Consider the following 21,810-nt stretch of genomic DNA (forward strand, 5'->3'; position numbering starts at 1 on the left):
GGTGTGTTTTGGTGTCTCCTGCCTCTGCCAGCACTAAGACAAGAGTTTCTCTAAATGCCTTTTGTTTCATAGGGATTTTACCCTTTGCTCCAGAGTGTCCTTTATAGAGAATGAAGGCATTGAAGGCACATCTTTCATAATCCAACGTCCTGTGTCATCCTTCACTCCACTGTCTCCTGTCCATGGACGGTGTGCATGGTGGAGCAGATAAACACATCACGGGTATCTCTCCACTGGACAAAGAGTAGGGGGCCCTCCCGAATCCACCTTATACAGTCACGGGGAGCTCTGGAGTCTGGCATATTTTGTGTTGTCTTGGGGTATCCTTGTCTGTTTGTTCTGATGGTGCCAGAGGTGGACACATTTTTACGAAATAGAATGGGGCTAGTATAAAAATTATCCACACAAAGCTTATAGCCTGTGCCCAGTAAGGAAGAGTTCAAAAGGTTCATAACTGAGACATAGCTCAAACCCTTCTTGCTAGGCTGCAAGCTTTTGAACTCATAAACAAAGAATCCCATGTGTAGCCTGATTGTGAGTCCACTAGAACAAACAACTAGAAGCCCCATCGTATAGGTTTGTTTTTCAAGTATTGTTTGAAGATCACTCTTGCCTTTAAAGCAACCATCCTCTCGTTAATAAAAATATGCTGGCCAGGATGGTAATTTTTGCAGTATGCATCTCTTATCTCCATGTACAGTGGCTTGATCTTCCCCAAACTGTCAAACTCTTCGGTGCCTCTTTTTCCTTCATTTTCTGCATCATCTTCTGGACTGCTTAAGTGAAGTGCATGGATAATAGAGAGGAATTTCTTTCCAATCATAACTGACTTAGGGAATGGAAGGATGTACAACTTTCCTCTTTTCCAATAATCAGTAAGTGAAGGTACTTTTGTGAGTCCCATGTAGATAACAAGTGACAAAAAAGAGAAAATGTCTTCAAGTGTAATGTCCGTCCACGTTGTGTATGTTGATTGGCCATGCTTGTGTTTCTTGCTTGTGTAAATAACACAGTATCAGTAAAAAACAGCTGGAACAGTTCCAAACAAGTGTAGTCTGCTGTGCTTACAACTTGGGGTCCGGGAGTACATGTTGGACAAAAGGTGAGGGGGGTAGGTGTGACATTGGCGGCTTCGATGTCATTCCAACTTCCCTCTGAAGGTGAAGACTGTCTCGCACCACGGCCCCTTCCTCTGCCTCAGCCACTGCCCCTGCCCCATCCCTTGCCTCTTTTTGTTGTTGTTGAATCTTTGAGGAGGAAGGCCCTGGCTCAGGCTCAGCTACAGGCATTGAAGTCATTCTAAAATAAAAACAACAAAAACATATTGTAATACTATAGATTATTTACGAACAGTAAATGCTACTGTACAGATCTACTGTACTACTTCTGGTGCATATAACATTCAACCACTACTTACACTTGCCTCCCTCCCCCACAAGTTGGAAACATTCACACCTTGCAACTAACACACATTCCAACATTGTATACAACTAATGTGCCTCGTACAATCATAAATTCACTCACAATACATTGCAGTTCCTTACAAAATAAAGTCACTTACTCAGGGATAGCCAGTTCCACATGGCCAAAATGTCAGTGTCTGGTTCCCAGTTAGGGTCCCAGTCGTTTTGCCTGTAAAATATATAAGTGTTTATTTGCCATTATTTTTGCCTTGTTCTGTTGTTTATCTATCACCAGATAAAAACAATTTTTTTTATCTGTATACTGGTTTTACTCTGGGCCTATACACCTGCAGCTACAGTAATCAGACACTGTGTCATTACCCACAGTAAAGAGACAAATAACTTGAAGTCTAATCCAAAAACCTAACCAAAAGTGCGCATCCCCAGTGCACACGGTGTAAATGAATGATAATATTTATGAACCTTATATTTTACCTACAAATATGTTTATAGAAGAATAAAACCACACTTACCAATCAAGAACAGCATCCATTCCATCCAAAAACATTTCCTCTGCCACCGAGTCCACCGCATACTCCTAGTCCGAGGCGTCACTGTCACGTCTAGTACAGATTTTGACTGCTTCCAAGGCTGAAAATCTCCTCTTTTCTGTCCGTTTCACCATAATTATCACACAAAAACAGTAAACAACACACAATGATGCAAGATTTACACATGGGGTGGAGCTACCTGTGTACAAGCATGCCAAACTATATATTGCCTTGTTCAGCTGCTCATTGGCTGTTAGTGTAAAGCATCACTAATGCGTAATGTGTTGTAATTGGTTGATACTACCATGGTTGGAGCGAGTGTAAACATTCTGTGATCTATGGCTTCAGTGATCCGCAAAACCAACATTGATTGTCAAATTAGGTGTCAATCAGAAAATAACATTTGGGTTTATCATTGTGCAGCACAGTTATCGCTGAACTATATTCTGCCAGATATCAATAATAAACAGAGTCTGATCTGTAACTCTCCACAGGAACGTGTCAGAGCGCGCCTCACCCATGCACACGGATGAGAAGCTGATGTGTGCACATCTTATATTTTTACCTACAATAATGCAGATATAACTGCAGAATAAAACACCTTTCAAAAATGGACAAATGAAGTGTAATTCATACAGCTAAACACAAATGTGCCAGAGCGCATGGTTTGAATGCGCACTATGTGCACAGAAGCAAGGCTGACAATTACACACAATATATTTTACCTACAATTATGTCAATAGCAGGATAAACCACACTTACTGATTGAGAACAGCATCCAATCCATCAAAAAATAAGATCCTCTACCCTTAAGTAGGGATGGGACGATATTAAATTTTAGACTCATGATTATTGTGGCCAAAATAATCACGATTAAAGATATTATCACGATAATTATTAACCTGTTAACGTTCCGACGGCCCAGGCCTACTTTACAACTTTACAGCAATGTACATATACTTCTGCGTCACCCACACAAACAATGTACACATCAAATGAAAGCTGCCGCGCTTGTCTTTCTGGATATGCAAACCATTTTCACCTGCAATTACCACAACGCTGACAGGAAAGACATTTTTACAGAAAAGTCACAAAGTGTGAATTTGGACTTCACTTACCATTGAGCGCTCTGGTTCTGTCAAACATCAACATATTCACACAAAGTTGGTCTCATTTGTTCTGTACATGTCCAGAGAATATAATCCAATCAAGAAATTATGTCCACAAAATAAGATCCTCCATGTCCAATCTGCTGCAGGAAAGTACTCCAAATATGATATCTGCTTCTTTGGATTTCTTTTGTCAATTTCAGGCATAATGAACTTCTGACAGCGTCAACTTTGTTCAGTGTTAAACACACATGTTAGCTTGTGATTGACACCAGTGTTGGCCAGTAAGGTGGGGGTTGTGGGTTACTGGAGCTGCAGACAGTGAATCAGTGCTACAGATGACTGAAAGATTACGCCCCACTCTTCCCCTTGTAGAATCAACCACTTACATCACACACATTTAGTGACGCTTTCCCCTTACAGCCAATGAGCAGCGGCACATGATGTATGACAGGCCATGGTTTTCCGTAAACAGACGTACCCGGAAGAAAATGTGTACTCCTCAATGCCATGTTGTCGAAATGGACCAGTCCTTGTTGTGCTGGAAGTGACGCAAGTGCCCGTCGACGAACACTTAGAACGATGCAATTGAGGCACTATAAGGTAAATGGCCGAAGCCGAGTGGATGCAGAAATCTGTGCATAATGGTGAAGCACTATTGTTTTGCATTTTAAACATAACGAAACGGACAAAACAAAGGGAGTACGTGATCGAGGACACTGTCAATGTTTGTACAAGTTATACTAGAGGCATCTCTGAACCCGAGTGGTTCGTGGCAAAGAGTGAAGATCCCGCAGTGGACTCAAGAGTAAAGGACCTTATTTTTTGATGGATCGGTTGCTGTTCTCGATCGGTAAGCGTGGTTTATTCTGCTATTGACTTAATTGTAGGTAAAATATACTGTGTATAATTGTTAGCATTGCTTAGTGCACATTCGTACCATGCGCTCTGGCACATTTGTATTCAGCTGTATGAATTAGACTTAATCTGTCTATTGTTTAAAAGGTATTGTTTTATTCTGCAGTTTGCATTACTGTAGGTAAAAATATAAGATGTGCACACATTAGCATCTCATCTGTGTACACGGGTGAGGCGCGCTCTGGCACGTTCCTGTGGAGAGTTATGGATCAGACTTTGTTTATTGTTGATATCTGCCAGAATATAGTTCAGACAGAGATAAGCACAGAAGCTACAAGTGTCATTGCTATTACAGAGTGGGCATACACCAGAACTAACATCTAAACGTATTGGAACTGGAAACATGAGGCAGTGTCATGCCGTAAAGGCGATTATAATCGTGCGCGATGATCACGTTTATTAAAAAATGCCACGAACGATTAATTGCGGACTTTTTTTTATCGCGATTAACGATATTATCGTATATCGTCTCATCCCTACTCTTAAGTCCACCATGAGATTTTCACTCGGTTTCACGAACCGCTCCGGTTCAGAGATGCTTCTAGTATAACTTGTACAAACATCCACAGTGTCCTCAGTCGCATACTTCCTTTGTTTTGTCCGTTTCGTCACGGTTAGAATGCAAAACAACAGCGTGTAAATTTACACACCCACGCACTCCTCTGCTCATGCATGCATCAAACTCCGTCATTTTACAGAAAACCATGGCATGTCATACATCGCCAAGGGGATCTGTAAGGGGAAAACGTACTAAACGTGTGTAATTTAACTGTTTGATTCTACAAGGGGGAGAGTGGGGCGCACTCTTTCAGTCATCTGTTGCACACATTCACTGTCCGAGGCTCCAGTAACCCACAACCCCGACCTTATTGGCCAACATTGGTGTCAATCACAAGCTAACAAGTTTGTTTCGCACTAAGGAACAAAGTTGGCGCTGTCAGAAGTTTATTATGCTTGAAATCGACAAAAGAAATGCAAAAAAGTGACGGAGCATATTTCACTTTCCCACAGCAGATTGGACATGGGGGATCTAACTTCTTTTGTGGACATAATTTCTTCACTGGATTATATTCTCTGGACCTGTACGGAACGAATGAGACCAACTTTCTGGGAATATGATGATGTTTGACAGAACCAGAGCCCTCAAAGGTAAGTGAAGTCCAAATCTATATTTTTGACTTCTCTGTAAAAACGGCTTTCCTGTCAGCACTTTGGTGATTGCAGGATTGTTTGTGTGGGTGACACAGAAATATATGTACATTGCTGTAAGGTCGTAAAGTAAAGGCGACGGCCCGGAACGTTAAGTGGTTAAGGATAACAAACTCAATGTTCTGAAGTGACCATCACAAAGTCCTGATCTAAATCCTATTGAAAATTTATGGGCAGACCTGAAAAGACATGGGCAAGCAAGGTAGCCTACAAACTTGGCTCAGTAACACCAGTTCTATTAGGAGGAATGGGCCAAAGTTCCTGCCAACTATTGTGAGAAGCTTGTGGAAGAATATCCAAAACATTTGGCCTAAGTCATACAGTTTAACGGCAGTGGTACTAAATACTAATGAAATGTATGTAAACTTCTGATTTTGAGGAAAGTAATGAAAATTTGTCTAAGGAAGGCCTACACTTTATGCATGTAACTATGGAGAAACAATAGAAGAGCTGTGGACTGAGAAGTGAGGCTTGTCAAACATTCATCACCAGATACACGGCCAAAAGCAGCAGACATAAAGAAACTTATTCAAGCTATCCTAGCTAGCTTTTTACCATGTTAAAACATTGCACAAATCAAAGGTATACTGTCAAAGCCAGACTTGGAAAGACTTATCTATGTATTTGTCTCCAGTAGGTTAGACTATTGTAACGGCCTGCTCACTGGCCTCTACAAATAAGCCTTAAGACAGCTGCAGTACATACAGAACGCTGCTGTATGGGTCCTGACTAGAACCAGGAAGTACGAGCACCGTCCCGTACTCAGGTCTTTGCACTGGCTTCCTTCCAAATAATTGACTTTTAAATGTCTCTCCATGGCCTAGCACCAAAGTATATCTCTGACATGTTAGTGCCATATGAACCATCTCACACTCTAAGGACTTCAGGGACCAGCCTCCTGCTGGTGCCCAGTGTCAGGACTAAACATGAGGAATCAGCATTTCAGTTTTATGCAGCTAAAATCTGGAACAGTCTTCCTGAAGATGTGAGACAGGCCTCTAATTTGACAAAGTTTCCAGGCTCAAAACAGTTCCATTTAGTTATGCATATGACTGAAAGGTTTTTATTCGGCACTCTTCTGTTTTAAAGGTAATTTTATGATGATTATTTGTGATTATTTATGTTTTGATTTGTGTGATTTTAATACTGTAAAGCACTTTGAATGACTTTGTGTACAAATTGTGCTATACAAATAAACTTGTCTTGCCTTGCCTATTCAGATTCCTGATATTTTGAGGAATTCTGGCCAAGAGATATCATAATAATAATAATAATAATAATAATAATAATAATAATAATAATAATAATAATAATAATAATAATATTTTGTAATGAATTGGTAATTGCTAAGGCAACAGTGCTAGAGTTTCATCACAGAAAACCCATGATTAACATGCTTACTGAACCTTACTGAACTGGACTGTGGAATGTAGACTACAGTGAGTCAGACTACAGGAATTTATATACGTTATGTTTCCAGGTCTGGCCAAAGGTGGGTAGAGTAGCCAAAAATCTTACCCAAGGGAACAGTTATTTCAAATAATATTAATGATAGGGAACTTGCACTACTGTACCAAGGTCCACTCCTTGTAATCTCACCTACGTCACCAGAGGTACAATACTCCCTACAATGAAAGAATTTCCAGACTTGAATTGACAATACGACCACAACTGGGCAGTGTTCATATCTATTAAGAAAAATTAGGTCACTAGAAAAATTAAAATAAATGTATGCTACCTTTTCAATTTGAATATTTGACGTAAAATTAACATATATTAGATTTAAAAAAAAATCTAAATTACTTGCTTTGGATTAACCTACAATAACTAATAGAGCTGTAGTCTTTTAGTCGATTAATGGGTTGATGGTGTCTTTGTCGACCAAAAACTCGATTAGTTCAATTATTTTATTTTGATTTTAAGGATTTATGAGGGCCAACAGCAGCAAGAGCAAGGTATGTAATAAGTTGGTTGAAAATTTTGACATTAATCATGCATTTAATAGGCCTTTCTTCAGATAAATATAGTTTCAGTACTTCTGTTTTTTGTATGAACTCCTGTGCAGTTGTAATCTTGTGAGTATAGTTTTGGTCACATATATGGTTAGATTATAGAGCTACTAAAAGGGCCCATATTATGCTGTTTTCTGATCTATGTTTTAATGTTGTTTTCTCATCACAAATATACCTGGAGTTGTGTTTTGTTTCATTCACACATGTGTAACATGCAAATCCTGCATATTTAGACTTGAGATTTCTTCTCTCAGACATAAAACACTATTCTTTTTTGTTTGTTTGTTGTTTTTAAAATTGATACACCTTCACTAGAATCATTTGGATGATTTCAGCCCTTGAATTGCCAATCGCTACTGAACAAAAGATAAAAGGTAGCTCTAACTGACATTACAAGGTGGAACAGAGCATTTTGAGCTTTGAAGATGTAGACAGACTAATATTTAATCAGTCACTTAAACATGTGTGAGTTAAACAAACCCAACTTGATGTATATTTTTGATGAGGTAACAACATTCTAACATGGCTTAAAGCTCACAAGAGCCAATTTTGTGTAATATAAGACCTTTAACAGTTTTGCAATGCCCTTTTTAATGCCTTTTTAGTTAACTGATCAGCAGGACATGTTTTTAGTTGCCCAAGAATTTCTTAGATCAACTCCAGCCCTAACAGTTAAACGGAAAAAAGGTGACACAATATATTATAAAATCAGCATTTAATTTCATAGTGGAGCATGAACCTTACAGCTGTGCCATGATAGCACTCTCCACAGCGTGTTTAATACGTAGCTCAGAGCGCGTGCCTCCCTCCAGGTGCCCGTCTGGGCACTCTTATCTGGCCTGTGTGACTTTGAATATATAACACTGTATATAACCAGAAGAGCTCCCACACCAATTCAGACATGTATGTAAGAGTCAGTCCATGAGCCCAAGCTGTAAACACTTCTAATGTGCAGGAATTTGGCTTTGTGACAGGCCTTTTTACATAGCACCATGCTCCAGCCCTCTGCTTCTGCTCTCACTGCACTCTCTGTATCTCCTAAAACAGATTTTTACACTCTTCTCTAGGGATGCACCAATACCAGGTGTCAGTATTCATACTGGTCAATGTGCTGCCAATAGCAAGAGTTGATACCACTATAACTGTGCAGGGTCTTAACTTGGCGCTCAATGACCAGTGAGCTATGAGCAGAGAAGAGGTGGTCATTAAGAGTGAGCATTAACTGTTGTGCATTAAGTTCAGCTTGAATCATATGTGACTGTCACATGAACTATGAACATATTTAAGACTCTTAAAGGTTTTTATATTTTACAGAAGATATCAGCATAGTGCTTGTGTTTACATGGTAACATGCTAAAGTGGCTAATGAGGCCAGGTGGTGTTGGTGTTCTTTGCTTGTGCATGTTTTTGTAATTGACAAATTTAGTGGGTAGAGCAGGTTCACAGCTTTTAAAAAAGGTATGGACCATATTGGTTAAAGTGTAGCGGTAAGTAAGAAAACACTCACTGCTATGTTAAAAGTGGCGCACAGAGCGTAGTTTGTGTAAATGAAGTCGTAAATCTTAAAGCTATTTCTCTAAATTATATTGGAATCATTCCTCACTACAGTGATTTTGGTGGAAATTTAAAACAGCCCCTCAAATAAGTATTCCAGTGAAGAAGTAGGCTATAGTCAATATCCTATGAAATTAGATTATTATTAGATTTACCACTGTAATAGAACTATAATAGAACCTAAACATATCAAATATAGTAAATGAAAGTACATTTTTATTTTTGTGCGTAGTAATACAAATATTTTAATTTGCATTGAACTCTGCCTCTCAGCAGCAGAACATCCACCCCAGCCTGCTGCATTTCCTCCTCTTTAGTGTTTTCAAATACAAGTAGATCATTTAAACATTGCTGAAACTCCCAGAGAGAACAACAATTCAAGTTGCTCATAGCCTGAAGCAACTTGAATTGTATCTTTTACATTTGGGGTCATTACAGTTTGTCTGTCAAGCTTCCATTATGGGCATCTCCATGTACAGTCATTACCATATACATTTAACAGCAGGAGACAAAGAACCTTAATGTAAGAAAAGGGGATTATGTTTCGAGTTTGCAATGTAACAAATGGAATGGAATACACTTTGTAAATGATACTGTTGTGTTTTTTTGTGTCTATTCTTAAATGTTTTTGAGATGGGATAAGTGTTAGCCGCCGCAAGCAATTTAGCATCACAAAATGTACCAATTGCTTTTAAGAGAGTTATTGTGAATGTAGATGATGGCCTGCCAGTAACTGTTGAAATCATTTCACTTTACACAATTTGTGAAGTGTTCTTTCATGCTCTTTTGAATGCACTCAAAAGGCAAAATCAATATATATTTATAAATAAAATAAAATACTACCATTCTGAACTATTGAACAAGTGTCCTCAAACCAGTATGAAATGAGTAGCCTGAAATATTCTGTTCTCTCAAACATAAAACACTCTTCTAAGCCTTGTGTTGTCATGTGTGTTTTTTTTAAGTCCATACACCTTCACATAATCATTTGGATGATGTCAGACCTAGAATTGTCAACCTTTACTGAACAAAAGATAAAAGGTGGCTGTTAACTAAAATTATCATTTCATCTACCTTGAGCAACAACATGGAAGAACTGAAAGCGTTTAGGCAATCTGTCAGTCTGTGGTGTTGTAGTGTTGCAGTGGTGGAAAGTAATGGAGTAAAAGTAGTAGTAGTAGTAGTAGTAGTAGAAGTACTTTACTTAGTATATATTTGAGGTATCTGTACTTACATTTTTAAGTAGCTACTTCTTTTACTTACTTTTACTTCACTACATTTGAAAGCAGTATCTTTACTTTCTACTTCACTTGTTTCAAACCTGCTGAAAAGGCTCGGTTTATTTTTAACACTTTCATAATTTGAGAAAAAAAAAATAGACAAAGAAAAACAGCTACAAAAAAGCTATCAATTCAGTGTTTTTTGTTGAGCAAAATTCAGCACAAATCTTTAACAAATTCACTACATTTGAAGCTTCATTAGATCTCAAAATCTGCAGAAAATACTTTTACTTTCTATTCTTTACATTTTTAAACAAATACTTTAATACTTTTAGTTAAGTAGATTTTTTTCATGTGACGCTTTTCTTTTTACTTGAGTATTTTCTGCTCCGGTATCTGTGCTTTTACAAAAGAAACAAAATTGACGATTAATTTAATGAGATTATACAGGATTTCTTAGAACCATAGCAGAAGGAGAGTGTATGAAGTGAGTGTTTAATCTCCCTTATGTACAACCTCAGTTCCAATAAAGTTGGGATGCTGTGTAAAACAAAAAAGAAAAATACAGAATACAATGATTTGCAAACCCTTTTCAACCTATATTGAACTAAATAAACTGCAAAGACATGACATTTAAAGCTTAAAGTAATAAACTATATTGCTTTTATGCAAATATTCACTAGGCAAGGCCAAAAACTAGCAATGAATGCCCATGACCTTCGATTCCTCAGGCGGTACTGTATTAAAAACACACATGAATGTGTAAAGGATATTACCACATGGGCTCAGGAACACTTCAGGAAACCATTGTCAACCATACACAGTTCATCACTGCATCTCCAAGTGTAAGTTAAAACTGTACCAGGCAAAGCAAAAGACATATACAGTATCAGTATATATACAGTAGCCCGAGCTCACCTGAGATGGACTGACACAAAGTGGAAACGTGTGCTGTGGTCTGACGAGTGCACATTTCAAATTGTTTTTGGAAATCATGGACAACTTGTCTTGCAAGCCAAAGAGGAAAAGGACCATCCAGATTGTTATCAGTCCAAAGTTCAAAAGCAGCATCTGTGATGGTCTGGGGATGTGTTAGTGCCCATGGTATGAGTAACTTGGACATCTGTGAAGGCACCATTAATGCTGAAAGGTACATACAGGTTTTGGAGCAGCATATACTGACATCCAAGCTTATTTCAGCAAGACAATGCCAGGCCACATTCTGCGCGTGTTACAACAGTGTGGTTTCATAGTAAAAGAGTGCGGGTACTAGACTGGCCTGCCTGCACTCCAGACCTGTCTCCCATTGAAAATGTGTGACGCATTATGAAGCACAAAATACAACAACGGAGACACTGGACTGCTGAGCAACTGAAGTTGTACATTCAGCAAGAATGGGAAAGGATTCCTCCTGCAAAGCTTCAACAATTAGTGTCTTCAGTTCCCAAACACTTGATTGTTGTTAAAAGGAAAGGTGATGTAACACAGTGGTAAACATGCCCCTGTCCCAGCTTTATTGGAATGTGTTACAGACATCAAATTAAAATGAGTGAATATTTGCATAAAACAATAAAGTTTATCAGTTTGAATGTTAAATATTATGTCTTTATAGTTTTTTCAGTTTAATATAGGTTGAAAAAGATTTGCAAATCATTGTATTCTGTATTTTTTTGTTTTTGTTTTACACAGCGCCCAACTTCATTGGAATTGGGGTTATAAATCAAGACAGTGTTTACTGGTACTTCTTTGTATGCACCGTTGTTACTATGTGTTGTAAGTGCAATGTTGGTCAGAATATATGACAACTGAATACCAGCTGAGAGCTTGCGACGTGTCTTGTTCAGGCGATATGTGTTAGGTAGCCATTATTTATCTCCCAAGTAATTACAGAACAGCTTTATATAAATAAAAGTTCAAACATTATGAGACTTTCTGGGCCCACTATGACCAGTCAATAGTCTTATCACATACATTTATATGTCCTAACAGGACATCGGCTGAACTGATATTTGGAAGCAGATATCTGATCCAGTAAATGTTTAAGTATCTCCACTGCAGTATTGGCTCAGTGCATCCCTAATAGAAACAAGATATCCTACTGTTTTAATAGCTTTAACCTGTCAGTGTTAAGTGATATCTTGATATATTATTTGTTAAGACTTGAGCGAGGCTCTGTGCCTTCACTGACACTTGTATGAAATTCAGATTTAAAATTCTTCAGCACAGATGCTAATAATAAATGTCAGCTTTCTCCAATCTCCATGGTGTTACCTTGAGCGACAACCTTGTACATCGGAGCGGAGGATGCCCTGCACGTATTTGATATGCCATAAAAATTACTTATCATGAAGATATATCTCTGTATTCAGCAGTGGTCAATCCAGTGTAGGCTTGTTTGGTCAGCCCTGAATGGAGAATTGGTTCTAATGAAATGCTTAGAATATGTCCACTGACCTTGGTATATATCTCCATTATTCAGGTTTGGCCCTTCTTTAATTGGAAGGGCAAGAGATTTTTGTAAAGAGGGCAGATAAAATGTTGACATGCAATGTATCAAGTCCTTGCTGTATTGAAAAAACAAAAAACAAAAAAAACTTCTACTGTTTTTTATTACAGCACTTGGCGTGTTAGCACTCAGTCATTTTGATGAAGTGAACTTTAGTTTAATCAATTTCTTCCACTGAATCAAAGCAGGCTGTGCAAGAGGGAGGGAGTGAAAGAGAGAGAGACAGGGAGAGAGATAGAGAGGGAGAGAGAAAGAGGGACAGTGAGGGAGGAAGAGAGAGAGGCAAAGAGAAAAAGGGAGAGAAAAAGGAAGAGAGAGAGAGAGCTGGAGAAAGATAGAGGGTAGAGGAAAAGAGAAAGGGATAAAGACAGGGAGAGATAGTGACTGAGAAAGGGGTAGGGAAGGGAAAAGGCTGAGGAAGAGAGACAGGAAAACCACCAGAGAGACAGAGAAAAACAGGGAAACAGAGAAAAAGAGAGAGAGAAACAAACAGGCAGAAAAAGAGGGAGGAAGGGAGAGAGAGAGACAGGGTAGGAGAGTGAAAGTGAGGAAGAAAGAGAGAAAAGGGGGAAAGTCACTAAGTGAGAGACTGTAGGAAAAAGAGAGAGGGAGAGGCATAGGAGGAGGAGAAAGGAGTATTTGATTGAGTCTTCCCACTTAAAGGTCATCACATGGCTTATCAGATTTCTTATCAAACTATTTCTCCCACTCTCCGCTGGGCCGGGGAAGCCAATATTTGCTGAGTGATGTTTTAAAAGACCAAGAGAGGAGGGTCCATCCATGCCATTAACACACTTCCAGTGCTGGCTTCAACATCAATGCACTCCCTGACAAATGGGGCCTTATTACACCCTTTAATTGAAAGCACGGTCGCCCCCTCTGTCGGCATGCGGTATCTGCTAACGAGAAGTACAAAGGCAGACTACTGCTTGGAGTTTTGTAATGGGAATTAGCTTCTTAAAAGTACTAATTGGTTGAACGGAGAGACAGTAATTCGGATCGTACCGTTCAGCCTCCAGACGCATCTCCTCTCGCTTCTGCCTCCGGAGCTCACGGCGCCGCTCAAAGTCCATTTCCTCCATGGCTCTTCCCTGTGGGGCAGAGCAGCAGCACAATGTAAACACAGTTGTACTAAGGAAGAATGTTACAAAACTGTGCTGTGGGAACATGGCACTGGAAGAATGCATGCATGCAATGCATGCTGGGTGTGTTTAAAGGTCCTATATGACGCAAAATTGAGGTTTTAGCCATGTTAGAATGTTGTTACCTCATCACAAACATACCTGGAGTTGTGTTTTGTTTCACTCACACATGTCCTTTATTATTAGTTTATGTATATCTCCAAAGCTCAAAATGTTCTGTTCTACCTTGTGATGTCATGAAGTAGTTTTGAAGTTAACAGGTACCTTTTACTTTTTTCCACTAGAAACTGGAAATTTCAGGGCTGAAATTATGCAAATGATTCTAGTGAAGATGAAAAACCCAGCGTACTACCACATGGCAGTGTTTTCTGTGTTTTCTGTTTGACAGGAGAACTCAGCCTAAATGTGCAGGGTTTGTGTGTTAAACATGTGTGAATGTAACAAAACACAACTCCAGTTATGTTTTTGATGCGGAAATAACATTATAACATAGATCAAAAAATTGTGTAATATAGGCCTTTAAAAGACTTAAAAAATGTTAACATTAAAGAGGAGCTGTATGTTATTTCTTTCCATGTAATATTCAGTAGTATGGTAATAAGATTATCAATCTCCATGGAGAGAAGAAGAATACAAAAATTTGTATATAATATAACAAAAAAAAAAAAACAAAACAACTGAGGACCATTCAAGGCACACAAATAAGGTCCCCATGGTGGCAAACCCCCAAACAGAAATAATAATAATAATAATAATAATAATAATAATAATAATAATAATAATAATAATAATAATAATAATAATAATAATAATAAATACATTTTTTGTCTAAGATATTGGGATGATAATTAATGCAATTCAGCTGAGTTACAGTTTTTTTCATTTTGTGTTCTTCATACCAAACAATTCTTGTATTTTGCCTGCTCCCTAATTTGACAGTGATTGGCACATGGCCTGGCACTGATTTGATTGATGTGATGTGATTTGGATACCCTAACTGTTGCAACTGTGTGTTACTGTGACAGGAGTGGGCATAGTGCGATAAATTTCTGAAGTCAATATAGATGAAAACAATAATACTGAAACCAAAACATAAAGCAGAAATATCCTACAAAGTATTCAAATTAGTTTGGATATATATAATGAGTCATAGAAGTTCATAATGCAACCTTCTACAGCTCAAATCTCAGTGCAGAACAGGAAAAAATAACCAAAATGTTGTTACTAGTAGGAAAATACATGTATTTTGTTTAATTTTGTGCAATGTAACTATCTTTTCATGCAATTGCAATGCAAAAAAGGTAAATTCATGTTATTTTATTGTTTATCATGAAGCCACAGTGCATTTAAATCCAAAAAGTGACAAGCTTTGCAAGTTCATTGCCCAGACTTGTTCCTGTCGCGTTCGCCATTTTGGCGACAGCGTGTTCTTAACAAGAACCAATTAAGATCCGCAAATGACAATTTTCTTTATTTTCACACTATCTAGCAATGTATTTTGTGCACTTACGCATATTTTATGTTGTTTGATAGGCTTTTAAAGTATGGTTTGAAGGAATCCAACTAAATAAGAACTTTGAGAACCACATGTGTGTAACAAGATGGCGAGCCGCCCACGGACCTTCTGAACTGTGCATGCACCAGGAGCCATTACCTCATCTTCACCTATGTTTTTGGTCTGTCAAAACTAGCACAGATAACTTGAAAAAAAGAGAAAAAAACACGATTATGAAATGTTTATGTGCAGTTCCTCATGCACCATCATTTTGCATTCTAGTACATTTACAACTACTTTGAACCCCACATTTCAGCACAGGCTTACTAAGGATCAATTCTCACTAAATGAAGCAAACCAAACAACATGGTACAACACAAAAAATAGTGAAGGACATTGCGAGACAGGGGAGGAGGAGAGCTAACTTCTGTTGTTAATCCAATCAGATGAGAAGAGATAAACCAAAACCCAAATCCAGACATAGCATTTGTTCTAAGAACACGGACCACCCAGGTCCTGGAAGGTAACGCTTCAATTATACATGAAAACAATGTTCTTGGTTGACTAAAGACTAAAGACTAATGATCGATTAGTCGACTAGGGGGTCTTGGTTAAAGCTCTCAAAACTATTACGTATCTCTAGGTATCTGACCCAAACTGCACTCACAAGACTACACCTGTAGGGGGAGTTCATGCAAAAACAGCTATTTATGCAGAAAAAAATACTAGGAAACAATTTAAAGACAAAACATGCACTAAATCTGATAAACTGCTCTCTTAAAGGTTTGTGGTTAAAAAAAAAAAAAAAAAGGATGTGGGTCATGTTTGTAGTAAATCAAAATTACATAATATGAGGAAAATTATAAAAATCGGCCCTATATATCTGTCCAAAAATATTGGCAAAGCTTATCAGCCGTCGGTTGTTCTGGATTCTAAACAATCGGTATTGGCATAAGCCGTGAAAAAACATGTTTCGGCCAATCTCTACTTTTTACATAAAATACCAAAAAATACCAAGTCTTCAGTTATTCTTTTTCTTCTTTCTGTGGTTTTCCCTTAAAATTCTTATAATCTAAATAAAATGATTGCTTGACTAATACAAGTTTTGGTCAACTAAAACTACACCAACCAATTAATCGACCAAATGACAAGCAGATCTAATGCAGTGACAACTAAACAATATTGTACAGTATAGACATATAGAGCTATACAAATGCATGAATACTGCGTCATAATATAGTACAGTACCTTATGTCAGCCTTGAAACTTCACAGCATGCCACTTTCAAACAAAGACTTGTCCATGAAAATTCAATAGAGTAGTACAACTTTCCCACAGTCCTCTCTGGTCTACAGGCAAAATACGGTCTCCTTTCCTCTGAGTTATGGCCCCTCCCACATCCCATAGACTCTTCCTCCTTAACCCCTCAACAGCCCCTTCCCTCCCTGTCCTCTTCCTCCTCTCCATATCAGGACAGCAAACTTTTCCTGTCTTGTTTACCAAACTTAGACATAAAGAGACATTTTGTACTCAACTTCTTCCTTTGTTTTAAGGCATTCAGAAATATCAGCAGTCTTCTGGGACCACACTGGAATCATTTGTAGTAATGGGGATAAATGGATTTTCCTGCCTTATTGCTACATTATTATCAAATAATAAAAAAATACTGTTTCTTGGTAATTTGGAATTTCCTACAGATTTAGGATAAATTATATTAATGTAATTAGCATAATTACAATTAGTTACCATGGTACTGGGCTGTTGGAAGGTATCTGTACCTGTATCTTTTATGGGCCAGTGGTGGAAGGTACAAATAGTACCGTACTTTTTACTTTTACTTCACTACATTTGAGAGCAGGTGTCTATACTCCGCTACATTTTCAATTGGACTGAAAAATAAAAAAGTTTTGAGGGGTTATTTTGACCATGTTCATGGTAACATTGTGACTAAAATTTTCAAGTTAAAATTTCAGGTTTAAGCAAACAAAAACAAATACACAAACTTCATATGAAAAATTAAGACATTGATTTGCATTGCAGCTGTTGATATGTAACATTTTGAATGAATATAACTACATTTAACACTTTAACAAATTAACCCTACTTGTGTGAAATACCTTTGCTTTTTTTTCTCTTATAATTTTTAAACAGGTACTTAAATACTTTCACGTAAATAGATTTTTTTCAGGTGATACTTTTTCAGTACAGATACAGAGGTAAAAAGTTACAAAGGACACAAAATTTTGTCCTTCATCCACAACTGATGCCTGTGGGGTCAGTGTGATTCTGTTAAAACCATTTGTCACCATATTTATCATATTTATGATTGTCACTTGCAGTCAACTTTTTAACAGCCATCAGAGAAGCCAGACAATGGCACCGTTGCCTGGTAACTGTTCATAAAACGTAGAAATAGTGGAGAACAGGTTCTTGTGTTCATTCATAATCATCACTACAACAACTGGAACAGACTCTTTACCCTCAGCTCACACTACAATCAAAATTTCACCTACAGCTGTTTGTTATTTTATCCTTTTTGGCTGTGCATGTAAGGTATCTAGAGATAGGCCCATATTTGCACTTTTTTAGCTTATCGGCTTAAATTTTCAGCAGAAGCCAATATTTAATTTTGGGTGTTCTGCTGCATGAAGAATATACATAGAGCTTTATTTGAACCCTTTAGTGCTGAAACATGACTACACACCTCTCCTATAGATCTGTGGTAAAGGCAGTTTTTGAGTGTTTGTTTTTTTTTTTCAATTCAAATGACATAATTTGGGGAAATGTATCAAAATCATATCTACATATCAGCCCATAAATATCAGCAGATCTTATTGGCCATCAGTTTGTCTGGATTCTAATCAACTAATGGCATTGGCCATGAAAAACCTCAAATCAGACAATCTCTCCTTGTATCCTCATGTGTTTTGATCCTGACACCCCGATTGATCTTTTGTAGTCCTCTGTGTGGTGGAAGTGTGTGGTGTTCCCGTCCTTCTTATAAATATGAAACAAGCACAGAATATGTACAGAAACATTGACCTAATCAGCCAGAACCACACACTTTGACAAAACTTGTGGATCTGACGAGTGGATCTGGAGCCGTATCCTGTTTCTTGAACAATAAGCTGATATAGTATTTATCCTGACAGGCCTACTCCAGACTTGTTGTAACATGAAAACTAACAAACCTTTAGAGAAGAATTTACACAGATAAAGTCATGCCTATAATATGAATAAAAGTGAACAGTGCAGGGTAACTTTTTCAACAATTTATCAGTATTGTAAACGTCCCCAGTTTCCCACTGTGCTTGTTTATTAACCCTCAGAGACATAAAAAATACCACAATTGTTTCCTTTTTCTGTTTAGACCTACGCTTTGTGTCATTTACAAAGCAGGAGGCAGTGTTTGGCACCGGCATATCGGTCTATTCAAACTGTAATTAAGACTAAATGAGAGCAATAAGTACAGGAGACAAGGTGTTGGATAACAGTAATGCAGAGGGAGGCAGAATAAAACAAAGGCACAAAAAAAGTGACGTTTTGTAGTTAATGTGACTTAATTTTGATTTATGAAGCAGATAACGAGAGATTTTAATGGGTAATTGTTTGGAGAAGAGATTAAGCCAAAAAATTTGACAAATTGCTCCCCAAGTATACAGGTGTTTGTCAACTGTAGTAATATGAGTTCAATAGTAAATGAAGATAAATATTACAGTGAATTAGTGCTTTATTCTTGAGGTATTTTGGTCATAATAAAAAATGTAAAGCCTCATATTCAAAACTAACCAATGAAAAGATTGTTGTGAAAAGCCAAAACAATAATTAAGCCAGAGGATGTGACAAATGTGATATGTTTGATAAAGGGTTGTCAAAATTATTGCAAATCTGATACCAATTGATACTAAAACTAGTATCAAAACTAGATACTCATTTGAGCAGATACAGATACGAAAAAAGTCACATTCCATACGAAAGAAATTAACCTTTCCTGAATAGCTTTAGCATGATCTTGAGCTGTAGAACTAGTATACACCCATAGACCACTATGGAACTTACCTGGACGACTGAGGGATTGCATAGGTCTAAGGCCATGGGGTAATATAGAAGAATGTACTACCATTTAATGTTGAAAATGTAATTCTATTGTCTAAATAAAGAGTGCATGGTATCAGAATCTGTTCTGAGTCTATTTAGGCCTGAGCCTTGAAATTTTAGTATCGTGACAACACTAGTTTGGTATAACATTATGGATGGGCTAATGTTGATATTGGTGACATTGGAGGACATCTTAAAGTTACATGCTTGTCATAAAAAGTACAACAAATTATATTATATCCAAGAAAATATATGTCATTATAATAAGAAGATGTGCATTTTTCAATTTAATTACAACTTTACTTCAGTTTATGCGAAGAAAAAATAAAAAATAAAAAAGACCAAAATAGCAAGAGCCAAAATCATACCTGACCATCCCTATTAGACATGCCATACTTTCAACAGGAACAAATGTCTTGAAAATTTGACAATACAGGCATATGAGAGGAAACGTGTAGCTTCCAGAGAAGGTCTTCTTTAGGGCGTGTGTGTAGGACGTAAAGGACCACCCACACAGAGCAGAGAGGAAGAGACAGAGAAGACACAGCATTCCTCAGGCTACAGCAATCTGGACTTAACTCTTCTGAAACGTTTGGAGAATTTCAGATTGGCTTCTTTAACCTATGTACTAATTTGTAACATAAAACGGCCTTCTGTATTGTGCAAAACTGGAAAATGAGTTGGGCTATTAATTCATATTTAGGACAGGTACAATAGCTGAAATATATATTGTGATACAAAATAGAAAATGTGCAATAACAACAATAGGTTCTGTACACAGTAGTATACTAGCTAGCGCACTGTGTCTCAAAGCTAAGAGTCATTTTTCTTTAAACATTTATTAATTTTAGTGCAACTCTGCAAAAGCGTCATAAAGATAAAAGTTAACAGGAAGTAGTGACGGTAACAGTGAGGTAACCAGTGTGCACAGAGCCTATTCATTATATATCTGACATTGGACAATATACTTGTTATACATATCAATGATTTAGTGGCCTAAATCATTGTTATGTATTTAGTTATAAGGCCTAAGTCTATTTAGTTATAAGGCCTAGTTATAGTACAACCACTCCTCAAATCTTTGTCTAAGTGAATCATAATATATCTTAACTATACCTACTAAATGTCATGCTACCCCTCCAAAAAGACAGATTTGACATAACCCAGGCCTCAGTACAGCATTATTTCCCTGTGCCTGTCAGCTGCAGCCATCTACAACTTCGAGTGGCCATAATGACACTTTAACCAGTCAAATCACTACCTGTGGAGACATACAGAGCTTGGCACTGAGGTTGCGTCTTAATGCCAGCCTCTTTAAAAGCCCTGAGTAGGTATTATCTTGATGGGCGAAAGGATTACCCCACCCTCTGCTTTGACCTCACACAAACTACTAAAGCTAAAACTATAAAAACACAACCTCCTTATCGGCCTGTGGAGATGTATATAAGAATATATCAAACTTTACAGGGCCATATTACAAAGAGTATTTACATTTGAATGATTACAAGTACGATTCTGCCCGACCAGACACAGTTGCTTGTTTTCATGTTACTGATAATGTTTAGCCTTATAGCATGGTATTAAACATGCTTATCATCCATTTCTTCAAGTAGTGGATGGTCGCCTCTCCACAGATGTGACCTGGTGGAATCCCTTGCTTGTCTTCATGGGTACGTTTAATGCCATATTGTGCCATTCTTGACAAAGCAATTGTAAGTGGTGAATGGACACATTTTTATACAGCACTTTTCCATTTTCAACGCATTCAAAGTGCTTAACATCAAGGGACCACTCTCCCATTCACACACACAGCCATACACCAGTGGGACAGTGGGAGGAAGGTGGTTTAAGTGTCATGCCCAAGGACACAATGACAGTATTCATCTGTGGGAGCTGGAATCGCACTGCCAAACTGTGGGTCGGTGGATCTGACCTTTCTACCAATAATGTTTACGTCGAGAGCAGGAGTCAAACTGCAAACCTTCGTATAAGTGGATCTGGACTCTACCAACAGAGCAGAGAGACAAGCGGGTGGCTGACCCTCCACCAGCGTCTGAGCTTAAAAAGACAGAACATACAGTTCAATCAATTAAACTTTAGCTATATTGCGCTTTTAAGAAAAATGATATGTTGTCATTGCTCTATTTTCAGGGGGGAAATGCTTGGGCTATTTTAGGCTTGAGTCAAATTCTCCACATTCTAGCTGTGAAATTGGTGAGAAAACTTCAAATCTGAGCTCCGGATGGTTACTGTAACACTCTCCGCTGCTGTCCTTCCTGAACCCTTTATATAAACACATTCATCTTCACATTATGGTTATAGAGCTATGCTAGGAATGCTGCTATAGAACCCAAGATCTTAGACTTGAAAGTGCCTCAAAATAACTCACAGACCAGTTGAAAGCAGCTCTTTTGGCCCTCACAATGGATTCAGTAAGAGTCAAGGTTTAACAGTAGTTGGTAGGGTTGCATGATTAATTGCAATCGGTATCACAATTTGAATGAATGCAAGTAAGCAAAAACTAAAGGTTTTGTCTTATTCTGCATGAAAACTGCTATGCCTGTAATTTATATATGTACCAACATGTTATGAA

The 21,810-nt window shown here is 37.8% G+C and overlaps 1 protein-coding gene across 6 annotated transcripts in view; it reads right to left on the minus strand.

Moving 5' to 3' along the window:
* Positions 1–21,810, minus strand: part of cald1a (caldesmon 1a) — a 167,164-nt gene that overhangs the window by 78,958 nt on the left and 66,396 nt on the right. For 4 of the 6 annotated variants that reach the window (XR_008649218.1, XM_055231765.1, XM_055231763.1 and 1 more), the window contains exons 1-2: positions 16,368–16,484; positions 13,488–13,573 (exon numbers count right to left, since the gene is read on the minus strand). Coding sequence is in view for 5 of the 6 variants with exons in the window: in XM_055231765.1 (XP_055087740.1) it covers positions 13,488–13,564 (77 nt within the window). In the remaining variant the exon portion in view is untranslated. Of the gene's footprint in view, positions 1–13,487; positions 13,574–16,367; positions 16,485–21,810 lie in introns of those variants that run through there. The other 2 variants (XM_055231764.1, XM_055231762.1) reach the window with 1 other exon arrangement.

This window comes from Periophthalmus magnuspinnatus, chromosome 23, assembly GCF_009829125.3.
Source record: "Periophthalmus magnuspinnatus isolate fPerMag1 chromosome 23, fPerMag1.2.pri, whole genome shotgun sequence".
Taxonomy (NCBI): Eukaryota; Metazoa; Chordata; class Actinopteri; order Gobiiformes; family Gobiidae; genus Periophthalmus; species Periophthalmus magnuspinnatus.